General features: G+C 41.2%; 1 protein-coding gene across 1 annotated transcript in view; it reads left to right on the forward strand.

Annotated features, from left to right (window-relative positions):
* Positions 1 to 14757: 14757 nt before the first annotated feature.
* Positions 14758 to 25272, forward strand: part of LOC139568540 (E3 ubiquitin-protein ligase NEURL1-like) — a 68831-nt gene continuing 58316 nt past the window's right edge. Inside the window, exon 1 of the mRNA XM_071390441.1 lies at positions 14758 to 15010. Coding sequence (XP_071246542.1) covers positions 14977 to 15010 — 34 coding nt within the window. The 5' untranslated portion in view covers positions 14758 to 14976. The remainder of the gene's footprint in view (positions 15011 to 25272) is intronic.

The following is a 25272-nucleotide window of genomic DNA, read 5'->3' on the forward strand; positions in this document are numbered from 1 at the left end:
CTGTACAGCACTTCGAGATATTAGCTGATGTACGAAGGGCTATATAAAATAAACTTGATTTGATTTGATTTGAATTTGCCTGGTATTTTGTCATCCCCTGAATGGCATGTGTTGTGCGTGAAATTTAAGCGTTTAATCTGTGCAATTTCCAATTTGGTTATCTGTGAATTATCAAATATAACTGGACATGTGACATTTTTGTGGATAGTTCTGGAAAGAGGAACTATTGACTGAGAGTAGCTGTTTGCTTGTCCTAAAGTAACCTGATACTAACATTTTTCACGAAACATGTATATTTCCAAAACCACATTATTATTAACAAGATAACGAGCCATGTATGTATGTTTATGCTCAAAAATTTAAATAAAGGAATTTATTTTCATAGTGGGAAAAAAAACACCAATTAAATATTTTGTTTAGCATTTCAAGTCATAATTTTGTCTCATGCTAGAAATGGAATGACTTATAGCTTTGAGGAGGATTATTATTCATAAATGGAATCAGAGAGAAAGGAGCAACAACATGACAAGTAAGCTGACATGATGTCATTAGCTAAACATGCAATACAGATGTAGGATCTTAATTTGATCACTCATTTATTGATTCGAAATTTCCTGCACAGCAGGAAATGCAAACTTGAAGTGTATCCAAGGGTTTAAAAGGTTTCTAAAGTTTGTAATTTCCACGTCAAAATTACAGACTTGATCTGCCCTAACGCAAAATGTATCAAGCCTTACAAAAAAATGTCCATTAACCTTTATAGAGTCACAAACCCGGATCCGGGATCCCCCCCATCACAAAAGCTGACTAGCATAGCCTAGCCTAAAGTTACAGGGATATCATAAAATAAAATGTTCATGAAATCACAAGTCCAAGACACCAAATGAAAGATACAGATCTTGTGATTCAAGCCATCATCTCTGATTTTTTAAACGTTTTACAGGGAAGACACAATATGTAAATCTATTAGCTAACCACGTTAGCAAAAGACACCACTTTTTTTACTCCACCATTTTTTTTACTGCATCAGTAGCTATCACAAATTCGACCAAATAAAGATATAAATAGCCACTAACCAAGAAACAATTCTCATCAGATGACAGTCTGATAACATATTTATTGTATAGCATAGGTTTTGTTAGAAAAATGTGCATATTTCAGGTATAAATCATAGTTTACAATTGCAGCCCCCATTACAACTATCACTAAAATGACTAGAATAACTACAGAGACCATTGTGTATTAGCTAATTACTCATCATAAAACATTTCTTAAAAATACACAGCATACAGCAGATGAAAGACACAGATCATGTGAATATAGCCAATATGTCAGATTTTCTAAGTGTTTTACAGCGAAAACACAATATAGCGTTATCTTAGCTTACTACAAGTCAGTCACACAGTAGCATTGATTCAAGCCAAAAATAGCAATAACGTTATAAACCACCAAACGCTATTAATTTTTTCACTAACCTTCTCAGAATTCTTCAGATGACAGTCCTGTAACATCATATTACACAATGCATATAGTTTGTTCGAAAATGTGCATATTTAGCCGCACAATTCGTGGTTACACAACGTGTTTAGTGGGCAAAAAATCAAGCAATCTGTCCGGCGCCATTTTGGAAAGGCACCTAATCTTATCGAAAACTATTCATAAACTTGACTAAAAAAATACAGGTTGGACAGCAATTGAAAGAGAAATTAGTTCTTAATGCAATCGCTGAATTACATTTTTAAAATTAACCTTACTGCGCAATACTGGGTACAATACAGGGTGCGATAGCGCAACGCTACATGGAAAATAATGGCGTCTAATACATTTTTCTTTTTCAACAGAACAACGTTTTATCAGCATAAATAGTACCTACTATTAGCTGAACTCCCATCAGAATCTTGTGAAAGGTGTCCGTTGGCCAAAAGAATCGTTGCTGGGTTGGAGAATGTTTCCCTCGACGTTGCAATTAGCAGTACAGAATGGCATTCGAGAGAGAGACACCCACGTTTCTACAGCGCCATGGAAATAAATACCTGAAAATCGCAATATACTGACCTAAACTGGTATAATTCGGTTCAAAATAACAAGATTATGATGTCTTTAAAGCCTATAGCGAATAAAAACAGAGCTGGATACTTCTAGGAGCTAAAACCAGACGTTCTAAAAAGACATGCCAAGACCCTCTTTGCGTCAGCGCGAAGTCCCAAAAGGTCGGACACCTCGGTTCCAATCAATTTAAAAACGTTGGGAACTACGTAGAGACGTCATTTCAACTCTCCCTATTCGCTAACAGCCAGGGGAAGGCGTATGCAGTGCATCTCAACCAATAGAAGACAGGCAAAGTTAAAGACAGGTCTCAAAGCAGATGATAAAATTTCCCATTCTCACACAGACATAGGAAAAGTGCTCTAAGTCGAGTTCTGTTTCACTTACAGACATAATTCCAACGGTTTTAGAAACTAGAGAGTGTTTTCTATCCAATAGTAAGAATAATATGCATATTGTACGAGCAAGAATTGAGTAGGAGACCGTTTACATTGGATACACATTTGTGCTATGTCAAAATAGCACCCCCCTAGTGGCAAGAAGTTTAATTATAAGCCACATAATTGTCATTTCCTGTTGCTGGAGGATTATTTTCCTGCTGTAGCCAACTAGCTCAAATCAAGATCTTACATCTGTATGTCTCTTATTGGTTTGAAATGTGGTTTTACACACGCTTGACATCACGCCTCACTGAAAACATTCCAACCCTGTGAGGATATAACCCATGCCTAAGGCAATGAGTTTCCCTGACCATGTGACCTGACCAAGAACAACTCTGGGCCTTATGCAGACCAGAGGTCATTATAACAGACTGCAGTCTATAGTCCCGCACAGTGCAACAGTAGGTGCAACAGAGACAGCATGTGTTTAGTCAGCAGGGCCTAGTACACTTTTTATTTTGTCCCATGGCTCTGTCATACGAGATGTTGTCAGTGAAGACAAGTATTTGGGGTTGATTATTAATGAATTTGTGGATTACAATGTGTCTGTTAAGTACATAGCTAACCATGTGAATGGTGCCCTTGGTCACATTATTGCAAAGTGTAAATACATGGGTGTGCTACCTTTTAAATGTTTCAATAAACTGTTTGGTGCTAGCTCTTATGAATTATGATGCAGCAGTATGGGGGCACAGAAATGTTACTCTACTGGTTTTAATGCTGTTTTTAACCATGCGTGCAGATTTGACCTTGTTGTGGGTAAATACTAAATGCTGCGATTCAAGGCGATTTGGGCTGGAAAACTCTATTGCATCACGAAGTGTCTGTCTTTTTAAAAAGTGGCTGAGATTTTGCAGCCTGCCAAATTAATGTCTATGTAAACGGATATTTTTATGGGCTTGTGATGTTGCAACTGCAAATGTCAAAGCCTTTTTTAACTCCATCCATATGACTCACTGATACAGACAGAGTGTATTCTAGAAATGAGCGTAATGCTTTTGAATCAGCACTTTTAAAGAGCAATGAACTAAAGTGGTACCAACTGATGAACAAGCCTGAAAGTAACAAACCTACTGCCTTTTTAAATGCACTTTTGGGACAGAACCCTATGAACGTATTGTTTTATCCAAGCAATATGGAAGGTGTTTTGCAAAATGTAGATGTGTCGTGGCCCCTCTCGCTATTGAGACTGGTCGATACACAAACAGTCCCCTAGATAAAGGTGTACAGTTTGTACTTTCTGTACCTATGGTTCCTTTGAAACTGAAGTGCATGCCTTGCTTTACGGTGGGTTATACGAAATGATAGATTTTTTTGTTGTTGTCAGAAATGACATTTTAACTGTCTTAATAATATTAAATGATGTGCAATTTTATCATCTATAATGTACAGTACCAGTCCCAAATTTGGACACACCAACTTATTCAAGAGTTTTTCTTTATCTTTCCTATTTTCTATTTTGCAAAGCTGACATCAAGGTAAAGTGTAGTCAAACTTGACCTAAATACAAAATAGAACCTGGTTGTTTTCCCCACACTAAAACAGTTTATTTTTTAAACATATGAGATACTTTAAAGAATCTCAAATCAAAACGATATTTTTATTTGTTTAATACTTTTTTGGTTACTACATGATTCCATATGTGTTATTTCATAGTTTTGATGTCTTCACTATTATTCTACAATGTAGAAAATAGTCAAAATAAAGAAAAACCCTTGAATGACTAGGTGTATCCAAACCACCAACGAAGACGTTTCTTTAGAAGTGCCTAGTTGTCCTTTTATCAACTGTACTTTGTTTTGTTTTTGTTTATGCGTACATGTGTATAGATGGTGTAATGCATTGTGGATGTCACCTGTACCATGTTTGACTAAGATTGACTCTCAATTTGAATGGGCCACAATATCTGTATTTTGCATTATTGTTGAGTGACAGTTACATTTTACTCTAACTCTCTATGTTTATTCTGATAGAGATCTGTGCTCCATTGATTTAGTGACACAGATTCTTTGTTACTAGATCTATAGATTTTTTGTATTTTTATTTAACCTTTATTTAACTAGGCAAGTCAGTTAAGAACAAATTCTTATTTACAATGGCGGCCTACCCCAGCCAAGCCCTAACCCAAACAACGCTGGGCCAATTGTGCAGCGCCCTATGGGACTCCCAATCACGGTCGGTTGTGATACAGCCTGGAATTGAACCAGGGTCTGTAGTGACGCCTCTAGCACTGAGGTGCAGTGCCTTAGACCGTTGCAACACTCGGGAGCCGAAATTGATGATTAAAGAATTTGCACCTGGCAAAATTGGCATGGAATTTGATAGGAAAGTGAATGTGGTTATTCTTAGCAGGAGCTAGGTAGGGACAACAGCTCGATAGAAATAACTGCATATATATTTTTGTTAAGGAGTTTGATCAAATCAAAGAGACATGAGATCCGTGAGGATATTTAACAAAATGACCGACCATAGTGTAGTCAAACAAATCAAAGAGATGGAGTTGGGACTTGACCTAACCTGGTATTGACTGATCATCCACAAACCTCCCTCTTGACCATCATTTCTGTCTCTCTTATGGATATGAATATGTGTATGATTTGTCTCTGTGTTTCTCTCTCTCTCTCTCTCTCTCTCTCTCTCTCTCTCTCTCTCTCTCTCTCTGTATGTCAGTCTGTCTCTCTGTCTCTCACTCCCGCTCTCTTTCCCCCCCCCCCTCTCTCTGTCTGTCTGTCTCTCTGTCTCTCCCTCCTCTCTCTCTCTTTCCCTCCCCCTCTCTCTCGCACTCTCTCGTTCTCACTCACTCTCTCTGCACGAATAGAATGCATTATTCATGTATTCATCCACATGTATTCAGGCATTGCATAAATGGCTCAATGATCAAACACATGCCGTGTGTCATAGACCAGGCTCTGCACAATGTAACCAGAACAGGTCATGCAGCTGAGAACAGCATGAAGCCATATTAGTCATAATATGTATTTTACCCAGACCACAAGTTTGTTTGGCTTACAGGAAAGAACACTGAAACAATTGACGGCATGATTTTAATGATGTGTTTTGTTATTCAGTAACACTATGGGGTAGATGGGTTCAGTGTAGGACATAAGCTGCATTTTTTGTTGTTGTGTGATTCGTTCGCTTGATCAGTCTGCAGATGCACCTTACAAGGGGGTAGTGTGTGTGTGTGTGTGTATGTGTGTGTGAACTCTTGTAAGGCTACATCAAAGCTAAAAACAGAAAGACTTGCAGGTTGTCAGTTGCTTACCAACAACCAGAGAGACAGTCTTGCCTCGGGGGTGGATGGCAGTGTTATGGTCAAAAACATGCAGTCCATTGTGTGAGTGAGTCTAAAATCTCTCTCTCTCTTTCTCTCTCTGACTCTCTCGCACAGTCTCTCTCTCTCTCTCTCTCTCTCTCTCTCTCTTTCTCTCTCTGTCTATCTCCTCTCTCTTTCACTTCCACATATCCCCAGCCTTAGGGGAGAGAGTAGGCCAATGCGTGGGAGGACCATAGCGAGAGCTGTCACACACAAACACAGTCATAGAGTCAGTCCACGGTCAAAATAGAAATGAAATAAACACGTGTATGTAAACAGACAACATAGATTTTTGGATATGTCAACACTTGACCAATCACTTGATGCTGGTCAAATGGTACCAAACAGTCACTCCATGGTCAGCTGTAAGCATTGAGTCTCTATAGCAGAAATGTTTGTTGAAAGGTGAAAAGAATATAAATGTAATTCATTGATTTGTAAAATATCCAACTCAACTGATGTATCCAGATCTTCTTTCTAGAGTGAAACACCCCTCAGTGTCACCATAAGTCTCTTTAAACCTGGCCGACATGCTAAATACCTCTGTCTCTCTCTCTCACACACACTACTGTAACCCTCCTGTAACTCGCCCATGGCCATGCTATGGGTGACAGATGGCAGTAGAGCCGAGATGAAAACTCCCTGAATAAATATGTAATCCACTGCTCACATGGGCCACGGCAGATGATCAGAAACACTACAGCACGGTGCTCAGTGGTAAGAGAGAGAGCGAAAGAGAAAGAGAGCGAGAGAGAGAGAGAAATAAGGAGAGAATTGGAAAGTAAGCCCTAACGTCCTTTACCCCTAGAGAACAATATCACCCCCCCCCCTCCACATCCCGACCCCTAAAGAGGCCCCCATTACTCCCATTGAAGACTGAACCTGAGGTCCCTAATAGCTATAGCATTCTGTGTCGTACAGGTCCTATCTGGCCCATTCACTCTTCCTTATTAGCTTCCTATATCGGACTTTTCCCATGGTTCTCTATTACAGTGGGAAGTGTCTGACTGTAGTGACTGGTCTGCTGCGATCCTGTTATCCCTCTGATCGCCCTATCCCAGGGCGATTAAAGTCAGCTCTGATGTAATCCACACACACACAGACACACGCACGCACACACACACAGACACACACACACTGTGACGGTTGCATTTCTAGATTACGCCACTTTTATGACAGAACATGCCCCCTTCTAACCCTGTCCTGTTGAGAGGGATCATTTTAGGGAAAGTAGAAATGCAGTCAGGTTCAGTTGAACCATACAGTTCCCAGATACTCACTCTGTCTCAACTGTGGAGTGTACAGACAGGTTGTCTTTTAGAATCCACACGCACACACACATACACACACACTCAGCCACACACCAACACACACACATTTAATCTGATTCCGTGCTTGAAAAAGTGACTGATTTAGATCAAACAGGACGACGGGACATGGGAATACCCCCCTGAATCACCCCCGAGTCCTCATGATACTTTGAGACCGTCTTCTCTGCCCCTAAGTGAGAGGCCGCTTCCACACGTTTACGGCGACTCCTTCTCTCTTTCTCTCACGTCCTTCCCTCAGGCAGAGAGAGAGACAGACAGACAGAAAGACAGAGAGGGCTGAGATGAGATGTCTTCCTGTGTGTATGTGTTCATCCGGCAGAGAAAAACTGATACACACATCAGCTCCTCCAATTAGTGCACTGGGAATAGAACCATGCCCTGAAGAAATGCCCCGCTCTGCCACTCTGTCTCTGTCTCTTGCTACTGTTTCTTTTTCCCATTGGGGGCCTGGGCCAGATGGGGCCCCTGACAAATCTTTTGATGGCCTTTCCAGGGCCTAATTAAAAAAGCTGTTGTATTAGAAACAGTGAGTGGATGCTGTTGCTGCATCCAAGGCAATCCTCTCTATGGGACAAATGCCACTGTTGGCTTTCACAAGGCAGTCACATCGTTTCCCTTTCTTTTGATCTGGTCTCGGATCAAATCGGTTTCAATGGCGATCCGAAGCATGGATGAAAGAGGGGATCAAACCAGGGTTAAGATTAGTGACAGAGATAGATAGAGTGATAAAAGAGAGGAGGAGGAGGAGGAGGAGGAGGAGGAAGAAGGAGCGGCCAAATGAGGAGGTGCAGTCACAATCACACAGAGGGGCATCTCACATCGCCATCCGTCAGCCAAAGTTAACATGTGGCCTACGGGTGCCAAGAAGTATACCCACCGATTCAGCACACACACATTCACAACCCCCCCCCCCCCACACACACACACACACACACACACACACACACACACACACACACACACACACACACACACACACACACACAGATACGCTGATTCAACGAACGGGGGATTTGAAAACCGCTAATTCAGCACGGTCACTGATTAATGGAAAATGTAATCCATTCAAGCAAATGTACGAAAATATGCTTCCCGGTTGGAACAGCTGTTCTGCATTACACTATTGTAACGAACAATTACCACTCTATTATGATCGGAACTGCAATTTAAAGCTGTCTTGGTATATTTGGTGAGGAATTACAGCCACGTGCATCTAGTGTAGGCCTAGCGGGAAAGGAAAGAGGACGGTGTCGGCCTTTGTGGTTTTAGTCTCTACAAAACTATGTTCCTGCAACAGCTAACCTGTTTTGATACTAATATGTGTCAATCATAATTTCAGTAATTCAGTTGATTCGATTAAACAAGTTACTTAAATACGTTTGAAAACTTTCCATCACACATGACTGAACCTTAGGCCTTAGAATAGGTACTGTACTATATTACGGAGAAGCAAGTGATGTCCCAAAGTCCTTCCGTCCACTCAAACCTGCGCACTGTTTCCGTAATATATTTTGAGATATCCCTCCACACCAACACATTTCACTGTAGCCCCATAGACATGGAAATGACGTTCTCTGTTGCATCGCCGGAGACAATACGCCTCTTTCTTAACAGTAATCCGCCTGGCGACTCAGCAAGATATTAAAGAAGACTGACAGATCTTATTATCACCTCTCCACTTCCCTTCCTTCACTCCTGATGACAACTATGTTACACAAGACACGTAATCGGCTCAAACGTTCACCTTCACTAGTAAATGTCATGGAGTCGTCCGCCCTCTCAGGCATGTTGGATAGTGGTGTAATATACATTGACAAGACGAGGTTAAGGGTTGGTTGTATTATGGTGGCGATATACCACATACTGTACTGATTGAACCCTAAGACATTGTGTTATTACCTCTGAACCCCATTGATTTTCTGTACGAGACAGAAATCATGCAAGAAGGATAGTAGGGTTTCCCCTTGAAGACAGTCTGATGTGCATAGTTATTACCATTTTGTACCACAGCATTGTTGAATAATTGTTTCTGATTGGCATTCTAGAAGGGACATTAAAACCAGATAACGGGACCGTTGGAAAAGATATCGGGACACCTTGCAATCATTACACAATATGCGCCTACAAATGCAGACTGCACTTGCTACAAAGTTACAGAAAGCTAAACCAACAACTACACAAACTCAAATCAGATACATTGTAAACGCAGGTTCACCAAGTAAAAAACGTAGCATTGATTTGTTTTTGCAGAGGCATATTTTTTGGGGAGCATCTGATGACCTAAAGTGGTGAGTGATGAACATGAATTTCTCCTGTCCCCTCCGCCGCTAAAGCTGTCAAATCCTCCCACATGTTTCTAGTTTGACAGCTGTTTTAAGCAACTGATATTTTTGAATTCGGTTGTCATGCAGTATTGGCAGGTTTCCAAGTTTTTGAACTACTTAGCTAGCTTGTGGCCTAGTGTTTGATATGCAACGCAATCTCCTCGTACTTAACAGTCAGTGTTGATGAGTGTCCAGACAAAAAGGGAAAGTTTTCTAGCTATGCCAGGCGAAATGTAGCATTATCAGCTCATTGTTGTTTCAAAATGAATTGCGACTGTTAGCCATAGCTACTTGGCTAGTTAGAAAGCGAGGGATACGAACGTTACCAGCGAGCATGGCAACGGAACATAAAGAACGATCGACCGGGTCGCGTCCATAAATATCAAACTAATCGAACGAACGACCGGGTCGCATCTCTAGCAACCAAAACATGAGAATGAATGAATTTGCTCATATGAATGAAAATATGAATGGTTTTTTTTCTACCTGTAAATGTGTGCCTAGTATTGTTTTCTTTGTCAACTGTGGTATAAGTGGGATGAACCGCTTAAACAAACGCAACGGAATAAACCTTGCTGTTATTCTGGCTGCAGAGGTCATGCCTGTGTAGCCGTAGCGAGTTGGCTGGCTAGCTAGCACCAAGCAAGGGATAAGAACATCGCTGCCGAGCATGGTAACGGAACATGAAGAACGAACAATTGGGTCGTGTCCGTAAATATCAAACTAATCGAACGACTTGGATGCGTTTCTCCTAGTGTCTGTGTGTGTCACCAGATCTCAACCCAATTGAACACTTATGGGACATTCTAGAGCTGCGCATGAGACAGTGTTTTCCACCAGCAAAACACCAAATGACGGAATTTATTGTGGAAGAATGGTGTCGCATCCCTCCAATAGAGTTCCAGACACTTGAAGGATCTATGCCAAGGTGCATTGAAGCTGTTACGGCTCGTGGTGACCCAACGCCCTATTAAGACACTTTATGTTGGTGTTTCCCTTATTTTGGCAGTTACCTGTATCTCTCAGATCATATGATGTTGTAAAATATATTACCTATTACCATATGGTTTTGCTACAATATAATAATTGTTAATGTTCGGTACATAGTGACATAGCTATATAATGTTTATTAGATACACATTCCATTCTTCTCTCTTTCTCTCATCCCCTCTTTCTCACATCATATGATGTTGTGGTGTTACCTAGTAATATATTGCACATGACCCAGTGATCGAACGCTGGAGGCTGGCTCTGAAAAGGGGTAATGTTTGCACCAGACGCGTCACACGGCCCTCTCAGAGTCAGACAATACGGTCCGCAGGAGACCCAGTCCAACGTCCCTCCTCAAGCATCTGCTGTCGTATTCCATTTCACCAGGCACTAAGGGATAGGTAGCAGACCCTGTTCTTGTGTGTGTGTGTGTGTGTGTGTGTGTGTGTGTGTGTGTGTGTGTGTGTGTGTGTGTGTGTGTGTGTGTGTGTGTGTGTGTGTGTGTGTGTGTGTGTGTGTGTGTGTGTGTGTGTGTGTAGCTTACCTTGTCGTTGTATTGTATTGGACAGTCTTTGTGTCCTTATTTGACTTGGTGAGATTGCTGTTAATATACGGACACAATTTCATTTTTGTTACACTTTTAGGTCAGGAGGTGGGAGAAGATGTGTGTCTGTTAGTGGAGGGCAGGATCATGCTAATATAATAACCCAGGCTGCAGCCGAATGCTACGATTTTCTTGGAAACATGTCCGACTGGTTTCCAGATGCCATTAAAATGATGTGTTGAGGTTTTTTCAGCTATAGTTTGATATCATAAAGCGCCATCTGTTCTTGATCTATAAAACTGTTCTAGATTTGGTACAGACTGGTAACAGAATCGACTGATTGACTGGTACAGATACCTCCCACAAAGTTAATGTCCCCTCATTAATATGCCAGATAACGTCATCAACTGAATCACATACTTTATTTTTAAAAAAATAATAATTTCACCTTTATTTAACCAGGTAGGCCAGTTGAAAATAGGTTCTCATTTACAACTGCGATCTGGCCAAGATAAAGCAAAGCAGTGCGACAAAAACAACACCACAGAGTTACACATGGGATAAACAGACGTACAGTCAATAACACAATAGAAAAATCTATATACAGTCAAATCTACAAATCTATATACTTAACATAGTGATGAGGCCTGATACTGGTATTGGAAATTAAAATCGGCAGTCAAACGTTGCCAATCAATTCCCACAGATCCCCCTCATATCTTTATTTTTTTTACCTTTTCACTGGTAATAGATATGGGATGTTTGATTTTCAAACAACCAAACTGCCAGGAGCCAACAAACGTGTTTGTTCTTGTAGCATAACTAGGAAGCAGACAGTTAATGATCAACTGACATTCTGTTAGCATACAGTGTAACTTAACACTGTTCATGTTCCCCTTTAGGTAGTGTGTGTGCGTGTATGTGCGTGTGTGTATGTGCGTGCGCGAGTGTGTGCTTGCACCTTTGTCTACACTAAGGCTAATTTCCCATAGGAAGTATCCATTTTAAACAAATCACTAGGCACAGTCAGACACATGGACCTGAGACACAACCTCAATATCTTTTAGATAACAAACAGAAACGAATCAAACTCAACAAAAATACCTATTGATGATTCTTTCTTCCTTTTAGTTTTATTTGGGAATGACAGATGTACTGAAGCCAGTATTCCCAACCCATATTCCCATTATTATGGACATACAATTCTCACCGCCTGTAGTCTGGTGCAACCACAGATAACGAACGCACAATGGAGTAGTCGTAAATCTTAAACGCTGTGTGTGTGTGTGTGTGTGTGTGTGTGTGTGTGTGTGTGTGTGTGTGTGTGTGTGCGTGTGTGTGTGCGTGTGCGTGTGCGCGTGCGTGCGTGTGTGCGTGCGTGCGTGCGTGCGTGAGTGCGTGAGTGTGTGAGCGTTTGTGCGTGTGAGCGTGCGTGTGTTTGGCAACCATTGCTGAGGCTAAACAGGACGTAGCCCAAAAATATATTGTGGGGTAGGACGGACCAGGACAGCTGGTGTACTTACTAATGGAACGAGCCAGGGCTGTCAGGGCTTTCCCTCTGAGTCAAGACAATAAGGAGCGTAAAGCTTTCCCAAAGACACTAAAATAAAAGTGAGTTTCTGTTGGAGTGAGTGTGTGTGTGTGTGTGTGCGTGTGTGTGTGTGTGTGTGTGTGTGTGTGTGTGTGTGTGTGTGTGTGTGTGTGTGTGTGTGTGTGTGTGTGTGTGTGTGTGTGTGTGTGTGTGTGTGTGTGTGTGTGTGTGTGTGTGTGTGTCCATGCAGTCGCCAGATGAGAGTGCTTGTAGGTCCACATCCCAGAACCAGACCACTTTTATTTATTTTAGTGAGTTACGTAAGGATACAGTATCTACACCTGGATTCACAAAGAACCCAACTTTACAGACTTAGTCATGTAACAGATATAGGACTGCGGGCCATGGTCAAAGAGGATCTCTTAAAAGGTTAAGATGGCACGCATGGAGGAGGCCTGTTCTTAAAAACAGGAAGACAAGGGACAGAAGTGTTTTCGCCGAGCGTGTCTTCATGAATGTCAGGAAATTCAAGGAAGTGTTGAACCGGTGTTGAACTGTAATTAGGCTACATTTAGCATCTATCTTTAAGAAGACATGGCCTTCAGGGAAAGCAGGCAGGAAGTCCGTCCGAGTCCGCTCATGGAACCTGGTTTTGGTCAAGCTTGGCATGATCACCCTAGGAACTAGCACTACCACCTGGTGTAGGCTTTGGTCAACTGGTGACGTGACAAACATTTGAACGTGAGCCGTGTCAGACAACACCAGCTTTCCTCATTCATTCACTCACACACACCCATTCTTACTTATTTAGGCCCAGTGGTCGTGTGGGAGCATCTAGGCCATTGAAAACTCCTCTCCAATTCATTCCACCCATTGAACAGGACTCGATGCATTTATGTTTATATTCAAAATGTGCACACCATGTGTGAGTATGCCGCCTGATCTACAAAAACGAACCTTCGGTTTGCGGCCCTGATTTAGTTTAGATTGAAGTCGCCATCCAGCCTCAAGTGTTTGTTATGGTTACGTAGCCGTAATCGTTAAAGGGGGAAATGGTAAATATTATTGTCAGCATGATTCAATGGTAATGTTTTCAACTCAAACAAGAAGGGCTTAGCTAACCAGTTATTTTCATCACTCTCCTCTGAATACTCCAAACGGGACCATTATGACAACACCCTCACACAACAATGCAATGTCTCACTGGGTAAAATGAATAGAATTCCCCGGCATAGATTGAAATGTCTGATTTTGAACAGTGTTGGCTCCATAGAATTAGGAATTAGAATACAGTAGTAATTTATTAATAGGCTCTGTATGGGTCGTTCGCTAATGCTTCTTTTTTCAGTCAATAATAATAGTGGGGGCACGTGTGAATTGTGAATGATTGATTGGAGGGGAATTTTCCATTCATTGTACAACGCAGAAGGTCAAGATAGTAGGCCTATATGCGGTTCAACTATTCTTAACATTGGTTGCCTTCCCAAGATCCCCCACCACCCACCCCAATTTAACCCCGATAGAAACAATCAGCCCATAAGCATTTTCATTCACCCTTTTTGACAATATCACTTACATCTGTCACGCCTAGTCATTCACAAAGTCATTATCACCCTTAAGAGATATCTAAGCGGCGAACATCCTCGAGGCTAATGTAAACTACTCCAAGACGGAGGGGCTCCGATGTCACCGTGGATACGTGATGACAGCTTAAGTCAGAGGCGTGACTCTTGAGGGGTCACCCAGGCTGTCTGCCAGGGGCAGAGGGGCACTGAGGCACACCAGGAAGCAGAAGGGACTCACTTGAGGTGAAAGGCAGAGTGCTGAGGGTAAAGAATGTGACCGCTTGGTTCCTCTGCCCTACTCTGGACCCAAACATAGTGTGGTTACTAAGAGAGAGAGGAGGACACTGTGAGAGATAAGCCTATAGAACTAGCGCTCTAGCATAGCCTATAGCTCTCACATAGTCTGCCTATGTCCACACCCTCCATTGTATACTATGCACATCTTCATTTTATATTGACAGTGCTTTAAAATGATTTGCAAGACACATTCTCTCTGGAAGGAAATGCAATGTTCTATTCTATTCCCCTGTATAGCCTACCCTGAAATTGTCCAAGTGTCCATGTTACTCATATCCTTTATGATTGTTGGAAACTGGCAGCGAGTGCGTTAATAACACTTTGTCTTGACTCCACCTTTTATGTAAATGTCAGTGTGTGAGTGGGGCTCGAGGCGCTGAGAGCGCACAGTGAATGGGGGAGCAGCCTTCACTGCTCTGCTTGGTTCTTAGGGGAGCTGGAGTGCACTGTGTTTATATTCCAATCGGGAGAAAGAACGACCGTTCTGGATGTAGCCTCCAATCATGTTGTCGGCGTTGGATTGTGCATCAATACCGCAAGTGTTTGAATATTGAGAGCTGGGATATAAGGGCTGCCGACTGGAATTGTAGTCATGGGAGGCCAGATAACGCGAAATGCCTTGTACGGTAAGGAAAAATAATGTTTAGATACACATAGATCACGTCACCATTGCTTATACTGTACACACTGTAGGTTATCGTTTCGTTCAATTTGCAATGCAATGGAGAATAGTTGGAGAGTGCAATTCCTGTCGCGTAAAACAACGTTGCGTGTGTATCAGGTAGGCTACCCACATTCTGATGTCACACAGATGTCACACTGGAGACAGTTCATTATAGACATGTGCATACATTGGCTAGGCTACAGAAGGCTATTCCCTTTGATCAGTGTTATAATAGAAATACAAACATTAAAGCTTTTCCTTTGGGTCGATTTGATACATTTTGTATTGAATGCAGTTGAATAATTTATAGCAATTCATAGGAAAACCTGCTGATGTCATTATTCGTCTATCATCCGTTATCCGTTTCCACGTCGATACCATCGTTTGCGTACTTCCTCAGCCGCCTTCTGTTGATGATAGTAACTGTAGACGCAGTTTGTTAAGAAAGTTGCGGGGTTTCCCCCCAAACCCCTCAGTGTTTTTCAGTTGTCTCACATTGGTGTGGGGGTTTCCCACACTCTGTGCACTGGGGGAAGTCAGTCATATCCAGCTGTGCTGTTAGTGGGCCAACCAACCAAACCAATCAATAAATCAATTTGTGTTTATGTAGGCTATCACAGCTTAGCTCATCCTATGCATAGCCTTATTGCCAAGTCCCAGAATTACAGTAAATGTCTCTAAAGAATAACATTTTAAAGGACCCTTCAGTGCAGGGGAAACAAGTCAATTACTGCAAGGCTGTAATTCCGAAAATGAATAGAACACAGAATCATTTATCAGTGAGCATAAGCTATATGTTCTATTATTCAAGTCTATGGGCTATCACACATGTAGGTAAGAACACATCTAATAACACATACAATCACATCCACCCAAGTAATATAATAAATACAATATACAGTTAATGAAAACACAATGCTGCAGCAATGCATTGGATCAGGTTACTAAATGCCTTGTCTAGATAACACATGTTGACTTAGTTGTCTGGACCTGTAGCTGTGGAGTGGCTTACCTCCACCATACTGACCTCAAGTTCCTCACAGCCTCCCAGGAGTCAGACCACCTGATCATTAGGTCTAATTAAAGCCCATCGATGAATCCAATTAGGTAGATAAGGACACAGTAGTGCCTGAGACAACAGGACAGGACAGCAGAATGACTGTGTGTGTGTGTGTGTGTGTGTGCGTGGCTTCTCACTGTAGGATCAAGGTCAAAGGCCTTAAAGAGAGAGGGAGAGGATTCCATGTTTACTAGCCTAGTTTTTTGGTTTTACACTGCACTTGTTATTTTTATATGAAAGGCGTTAGCTGAAATCTAACTTTTGGGTATGATTTTAAGTGAGTGGGTTTCGGTGTATAGGCTAGTGTGAAGTGGTGAAAAAGCCGGTTCTGCGGCAGGAAAGTCAGTTCTGTAGCACATCAGGACAATGTTGTGTTGTGGCTTGATTGCGTAAGTGAGTTCTCTGCTGAATGTGTTGGGAGCACTTGTTGAGGCTCTTTATCGACTCAAAGTGGGCCAGCCTTTCACCCTTGAGAGAGAGAGAGAGAGAGAGAGAGAGAGAGAGAGAGAGAGAGAGAGAGAGACAGAGAGAGAGAGAGAGAGAGAGTCTCCAAATACGAGCTGCTGATTGATGTAAAAGTCTTATCAATGTTCCATATCTCACCTTGTCCTGCGAGTATGAAATGTCATTTGGATATAGACATGGGAAAGAAGAAATGCACACAGATCACTCATCATGCAGAGGCCAAGAGGCTGTTCATGATTAAAGACTAAAGTGCTATTACACATATCATCTGTCTCAAGTCAATGGAGAGAGACACAAAGAGGGAGAGAGGGAGAACATGAAAGAAGTAGGGAGAGAGAAAGAGAGACAGAATGAATGAATGAAACGAGTAGGAAAAGAGAGAGACGGGGTAAGACGGGGTCTACTAACAGAGTAGTGCCCAGTGTGTTTAGTCATGGCCTGTTGCCATGGTGTGACAGGAACATATGTCTAGGGGGTCAAGCGGCATTGGTGGGTGCCACCAGTGTCTCCCTCCCTGTGGATTCAGACTGAGTTAACGTGAGTCAACACACACACACATTACACACACACACACACACACACACACACACACACACACACACACACACACACACACACACACACACACACACACACACACACACACATACACACACGCCCACACACACACACACACACACACACACACACACACACACACACACACACACACACACACACACACACTTTGTGACAATGCACATACCCCTGTTGTCATCATATTCCTCTTGACTTGACAGGTCACCTTTGAGGCGGCGCATAACGACTTTGTGTGTGTGTGTGTGTGTGTGTGTGTGTGTGTGTGTGTGTGTGTGCATGCCTACATGTGCGTCAGTAAAAATAGCATCCTGCTTGCAATCAATATACTCTCATCAGGCTCCTCCACAAAGCATTCTACAAATCTATTGTGGAGGAGCATAGAGTCATTATATTGTCATACTACACCATATCGAATCTAAAATGGTTATTACTTATTGATTGCAGTTGCGTAACACTGTTCTCTGGGGGAATGTGGTAACATGGGTGAGCTTAGGTGTACGACTTAGCGAGACGAGAGTCATGAAGTGAGGTCTTTATTAAGTTGGACAGCTCACCTTGCACTCTCAGGTCGTCATGACGCCATGACAGGGATGTCTAAATTATTCAGCTGACACAGTCTCGGTTGAAGCAGAGGGAAAGGCTATTTGAGAATGGAGCTAGCAATGTCGCTAAATTTAGCTTGTGTTGGTAGTATATTTTGTATATATTTTTTTGTGTTATCTATGGAATTGCGCACAGGAATAGTTTTCCTCTTTCCAATCGTTTTCCTTTTTTAATCTTGAAAATCTGCTCAGTCCCGACTCGAGCCATGCGTCTATCAAGTGCAAATCAATGGTGTTGTCATGTCGTTGCCTAGCAGCAGATGGGGTAGCCCAGGTTACCACAAACATAAGTGCTGCCATGGCGCCCAGTTAGAAGAGCAGTAGAGCAGAAGGCAGCCATAGCTACGGTATCATTGGCAGTAATCTCGTCCTACCTGTAAACCCAGGAGGATAGTATTGGGTTTTACCCACTTGATCTGTATCTCTGTCATAGCAGCTGTCATTCACACACTTACACTTAGTAACCTCAGCCTCGTATACCTCAGTCTACATTATATTACCAATATGTTGTTTACACATTTACACTTAGTAACCTCAGCCTCGTATACCTCAGTCTAACTTATATTACCAATATGTTGTTTACACATTTACACTTAGTAACCTCAGCCTCGTATACCTCAGTCTAACTTATATTACCAATATGTTGTTTACACATTTACACTTAGTAACCTCAGCCTCGTATACCTCAGTCTAACTTATATTACCAATATGTTGTTTACACATTTACACTTAGTAACCTCAGCCTCGTATACCTCAGTCTAACTTATATTACCAATATGTTGTTTACACATTTACACTTAGTAACCTCAGCCTCGTATACCTCAGTCTACCTTATATTACCAATATGTTGTTTACACATTTACACTTAGTAACCTCAGCCTCGTATACCTCAGTCTACATTATATTACCAATATGTTGTTTACACATTTACACTTAGTAACCTCAGCCTCGTATACCTCAGTCTACATTATATTACCAATATGTTGTTTACACATTTACACTTAGTAACCTCAGCCTCGTATACCTCAGTCTACATTATATTACCAATATGTTGTTTACACATTTACACTTAGTAACCTCAGCCTCGTATACCTCAGTCTACATTATATTACCAATATGTTGTTTACACATTTACACTTAGTAACCTCAGCCTCGTATACCTCAGTCTACATTATATTACCAATATGTTGTTTACACATTTACACTTAGTAACCTCAGCCTCGTATACCTCAGTCTAACTTATATTACCAATATGTTGTTTACACATTTACACTTAGTAACCTCAGCCTCGTATACCTCAGTCTAACTTATATTACCAATATGTTGTTTACACATTTACACTTAGTAACCTCAGCCTCGTATACCTCAGTCTAACTTATATTACCAATATGTTGTTTACACATTTACACTTAGTAACCTCAGCCTCGTATACCTCAGTCTAACTTATATTACCAATATGTTGTTTACACATTTACACTTAGTAACCTCAGCCTCGTATACCTCAGTCTACCATATATTACCAATATGTCATTCACACATAAACACTAGCAACTCCAGCCTCCAGAAAATGGAATTGCTTGTCTATAACAAGTTGCGTGTCTATAACACAAAGTACCTGTCTATAACACACATTGCTTGTCTATAACACAAATTGCTTGTCTATAACACAAATGACCTGTCTATAACACAAATTGCTTGTCTATAACACAAGTTACTTGTCTATAACACAAATTGCTTGTCTATAACACAAATTGCATGTCTGTAACACAAATTGTTTGTCTATAACACACATTGCTTGTCTATAACACAAGTTACTTGTCTATAACACAAATTGCTTGTCTATAACACAAATGTGTTGTCTATAACACAAATTGCTTGTCTATAACACACATTGCTTGTCTATAACACAAATTGCTTGTCTATAACACAAGTTGTTTGTCTATAACACAAATTGCATGTCTGTAACACAAATTGCTTGTCTATAACACAAACATTACGAATGTATGATGCATAGAGGCACTGCGATAAGAGACAATGCTAGTGCTGTACAGTATATTGTTAGCTTGATTAATGTGAGTGTGATTCGTTGATTAATTTCATAGTTGTTGGTACATCAAGCCGAAACGCCATTTGCTGATGACCGAAATGATATACACATTGTTCAGACAATCTATCCAAACATCGTTAATATGTTGTTTGTCACCATGCTTATTAAGGCTTATTTACACTATTGTGTAAACACCATTGCCAACAGATGCTTACAGAAAGAAATGTGAAACTGAATACGAAACGCAGATCCTGTATTTATCTTGTGTAATCTTTATTATATAAAAAAAATTCAATCCCCCAATTTTCTGTATTTGTAAGCAGACATTCAAATCCTCTATTCCTGGTGCTACTCTGGTGAAATAAGAAGTGACTGCTGGGTCGACCATAAGGCTAAAAGTCTGCCCAGAGAGTGAGTGAGTGTGTGTGTGCGTGCTCGTGCATGTCTGTGTGTTGGTCCCGGATCTCTGGAGGATGTGTGTATTAAGCTGTGTTTTGTAGAGAAGCAAGCCTGGGTCACAGGTGGAAATTAGTTTTGTATTTTATTTCTTTTTTTTTTGTCATTTAGCAGACACTCTTATACAGAGCGACTTACAGGAGCAATTAGGGATAAGTGCCTTGCTCAAGGGCACATCGACAGATTTCACCAGGTCGGCTTGGGGATTCGAACCAGCAACTGTTCGGGTTCCTTTGCCGAACCTCTTAACCGCTAGGCTAACACCCAGCCCACACTTCAAAGAAGAGGAGAGAGGGGAGGTTCTGTTGCTTTGCTGTGGGTCTCAGTTGCTGATAGACACCCTGGAAAGCTCCATTGTCCCTGCAGTCTTAGAAACCTGCCTGCCCCATGTTGCCACAGAAATTCTGTTCATGGCTTTATTATGCTTTGATTGGCACATTGTACGAGGATAGTATGACACAATACCTGTTTTCTTGTGGAATCGTAACTGTGTATTATAAGGAGAATAGTATTATGATGACTACTGCCATGTGTATTATGAAGACATTATAGTATTATGTTGACTAGTACCATGTGTATTATGAAGACATTATAGTATTATGATAACTAGTACCATGTGTTTTATGAAGATATTATAGTATTATGATAACTAATACCATGTGTTTTATGAAGACATTATAGTATTATGATAACTAATATCATGTGTTTTATGAAGACATTATAGTATTATGATAACTAGTACCATGTGTATTATGAAGACATTATAGTATTATGTTGACTAGTACTATGTGTATTATGAAGACATTATAGTATTATGATGACTAGTACCATGTGTATTATGAATACATTAAAGTATTATGTTGATTAGTACTATGTGTATTATGAAGATATTATAGTATTATGTTGACTAGTACTATGTGTTTTATGAAGACAATAGGGTTGGGCGGTAAATGTTCATATGTGACCCACCACCTTGATTCGGTCCTATGTAGCAAAATTTGAAATTGTGTTTTTTACCTTGATAAAAGTAGAGACTCAGAGCTAGACAATTGTGTATCATACACTGCAGTTGGGGAACAATGGGAAATTAATTATTCTTTGAAAGTTGATAAACTTGTAAACCCACTTTTGAGAAAATGGCCCTTGAATGGGTTGGTACACCTACTGGAGAGCTTTTCTTTATCTACACCAATTTAGCATCGTTCACACCCTCTTAAGCCTTAGCCCCTCCCATGTCTTTAAGGATTCACTTGTGAGGCCATGTACTAAACATAGTGTATAAGCTAGTGTAGTAAACAACCAAAGATTAAGACTAAAACTGGTGAAAGTAGTAGCAAAAACTACTAGTAAAAATACACTTTATCTAATCCTTGGTCTATATCCTAATCTGACTTTGGTGTTCTTCCTCACATTACCGTCTCTGGTAAACACACACTATATCAAGTACAATGAAAGTGTATTTGTCACATACAGAGGATACAGAAGGTGTAAACGGTACAGTGAGTTGGTTACTTGCATAGTGGAGTCTTTTTTTTAGACCCATAATCCCAACCCATACTATCATGCACCATGCATAAATCTGCAGGTAGCTAAAGTTAACCAACTAGGTTCAATGTTAGCTAGCTAGCTAACATTAGGCTATAACTAGCAATGCATATGGCTTTCAAAGATACAAATAATATTACTAAACAGCTCATGCACGTAGCATTAGCTAGCAAGCCAGCCAGCTAACATATGCTAGCTAGCGAACAGTACGCTGGTACTTGCAATGAAAACGACTTTCAGACAAAACTAATGTGACAGGTGAAACGAAGAACGTGATCTGCTTTATCTTCTAACGTATTGCACAAGTTGACTGCAGGTATTTACTTAAAAAGTAGCTACAAATATTTTTATTTGGATTCATGTGTGAGGCCATGTACTATGAAAAACGTAAACTAAATAGTTTCAATGGTATTGACGGTATTGAAAAACTATCCCGTGGCTATTTCCAAATACCCCAGTATACGATGTATGGTATACCGCCCAAGCCTAGAAGACGATAGTATTATGATGACTAGTACCATGTGTATTAGGAAGACAATAGTATTATGATGACAAATTCTGTTTTATGTGGACAATACCATGATGAGGACTCAAGTGCTATTATATGAATGACAGTTATAACTGAAAGTGCCCGGTGCTAAGATACAACCAGGAAGTCATTACTCCAACATCAGTTTGTTCTCCTGAACAAATATTTGAATATTTATCCCAACTGATGGAACACTATTCACATGATATGCCATTATAATGTCAGTAACCCGTGCAGTATGTAGATAAGAATTACATTCCCTCACACTGCTCCAAGGATGTGTCATGGCACCCTATTCCCTACATAGATATATACAGTACATGCACTAAATAGGGAATAGGCTGTCAATTGAGACGCAGCCCACTCAGTCTAGTTATACAACTAAAGCAGGAAGATTAGTTTACACTTTTACAAAGATGTTCATTGAAGGATGACAAGTCTTAGTCACACAGAAGCCGTGTGTGTTCCGACAGGGATTAGACTTGTCATTACTGTGAGGTCATTAGCGAAATAAGTCCTCACGCACACGCGTGCGTGCACACACACACACACACACACACACACACACTTCTCCAGGCTACGGAAGGAGAACCACAGTATGCACAGTGTTTATCCATAAAGAGACATCCTTGACCTTTGGGAGAGAGGGAGAGAACAGTCATGTAAGGATTTTAAATGGACACAGACATGCACACACACACGTACACTAATGAGGATGTTGCTGTGTTATGGGAGGCAGCTTCCGGACTAGTAGGTTAAATAGAGCCATTTTAAAGCCATGATGGCCACTGGGTCTGTGTGTGTGTGTGTGTGTGTGTGTGTGTGTGTGTGTGTGTGTGTGTGTGTGTGTGTGTGTGTGTGTGTGTGTGTGTGTGTGTGTGTGTGTGTGTGTGTGTGTGTGTGTGTGTGTGTGTGTGTGTGCGTGTGTGAATGCGTGGGTTTGTGTGTGTGACAGACACCAACTTTGGACACGTTGCTGGAGCAACTACACGATCTGATAGGAGCACCTTATCCCTACCTACAGTGCATTTGGAAAGTATTCACACCCCTTGACTTTTTCCAAATTTTCTTAAGTTACATCCTTATTCTAAAATGGATTAAATACATTTTTTTTCTTCTAAATCTACACCCAATACCCCATAATGACAAAACGAAAACTGGTTTGTAGAAATGTTTGCAAATGTATTAAAAATAAGAAACATAAATACCTTATTTACATAATTATTCAGACCCTTTGCTATGAGACTCGAAATTGAGCTCAGGTGCATCCTGTTTCCATTGATCATCCTTGAGATGTTTGTACAACTTGATTGGAGTCCACCTGTGGTAAATTAAATTGATAGGACATGATTTGGAAAGGCACACACCTGTCTATATAAGGTCCCAATGTTGACAGTGCATGTCAAAGCAAAAACCAAGCCATGAGGTCGAAGGAATTGTCCGTAGAGCTCCATGACAGGATTGTGTCAAGGCACAGATCTGGGGAAGGGTACCAAAATATTTCTGCAGCATTGAACATCCCCAAGAACAGAGTGGCCTTCATCATTCTTAAATGGAAGAAGTTTGGAACCAGCAAGACTCTTCCTAGAGCTGGCCGCCAGGCCAAACTGAGCAATCAGGGGAGAAGGGCCTTGGTCAGGGAGGTGACCAAGAACCCAATGGTCACTCTGACAGAGCTCCGGAGTTCTTCTGTGGAGATGGGAGAACCTTCCAGAAGGACAACCCTCTCTGCAGCACTCCACCAATCAGGCCTTTATGATAGAGTGGCCAGACTGAAGCCACTCCTCAGTAAAAGGCACGCCAGCTCGCTTGGAGTTTGCCAAAATACCCCTTAAGGACTCTCAGACCACGAGAAACAAGATTCTCTGATCTGATGAAACCAAGATTGAACTCTGTGGCCTGAATGCCAAGCGTCACATCTGGAGGATAACCTAGCACCATCCCTACGGTGAAGCCTGGTGGCAGCATCATGCTGTGGGTATGTTTTTCAGCGGCAGGGACTGGGAGACTAGTCAGGATCGAGGGAAAGATGAACCGAGCCAAGTACAGAGAGATCCTTGATTGGAACCTGCTCCAGAGCATTCAGACCCTCAGACTGGGGCGAAGGGTCACCTTCCAACAGGACAACAACCCTAAGCACACAGCCAAGACAACACAGGAGTGGCTTCAGGACAAGTCTCTGAATGTCCTTGAGTGGCCCAGCCAGAGCCTGGACTTTAACCCGATCGAACATCTCTGGAGAAACCTAGAAATAGCTCTGCAGTGACGCTCCCCATCCAACCTGACAGAGCTTGAGAGGACCTGTAGATAAGAATGGGAGAAACTCCCCAAATATAGGTGTGCCAAGCTTGTAGCGTCATACCCAAGAAAACTCAAGACTGTAATCGCTGCCAAAGGTGCTTCAACAAAGTACTGAGTAAAGAGTCTGAATACTTGTGTAAATGTAATATTTCAATTAAAAAAAATGTTTTAATACATTTGTAACAATGTCTAAAACCTGTTTTTACTTTGTCATAGATTGATGAGGGGGGGGAAATTATTTACTACATTTTAGAATAAGGCTGTAACGTAACAAAATGTGGGAAAAGTCAAGGGGTCTGGATACTTTCCAAATGCACTGTATATGTACACACAGTATCTTCCTCAATTACCTCGTATCCCTGCACATTGACTCAGTACTGGTACCCCGTATATATATTGCCAAGTTACCGTTACTCACTGTGTATTTGTTATTACGTGTTATTACTTTCTATTATTTCTCTATTTTCTTTCTCTGCATTGTTGGGAAGGGCCCGTAAGTAAGCATTTCACTGTTAGTTTACGAAGCATGTGACAAATAACTTAAAGAAAAATGTAAATACCCCTTGTGTCTCGCATTCCTCTCTACCTGATTCATAGAGTTACCTCTTTTGTGTACAGAAAGAAATCAATCAAATTGGAC

Source organism: Salvelinus alpinus, chromosome 2 (assembly GCF_045679555.1).
Source record: "Salvelinus alpinus chromosome 2, SLU_Salpinus.1, whole genome shotgun sequence".
Taxonomy (NCBI): domain Eukaryota; kingdom Metazoa; phylum Chordata; class Actinopteri; order Salmoniformes; family Salmonidae; genus Salvelinus; species Salvelinus alpinus.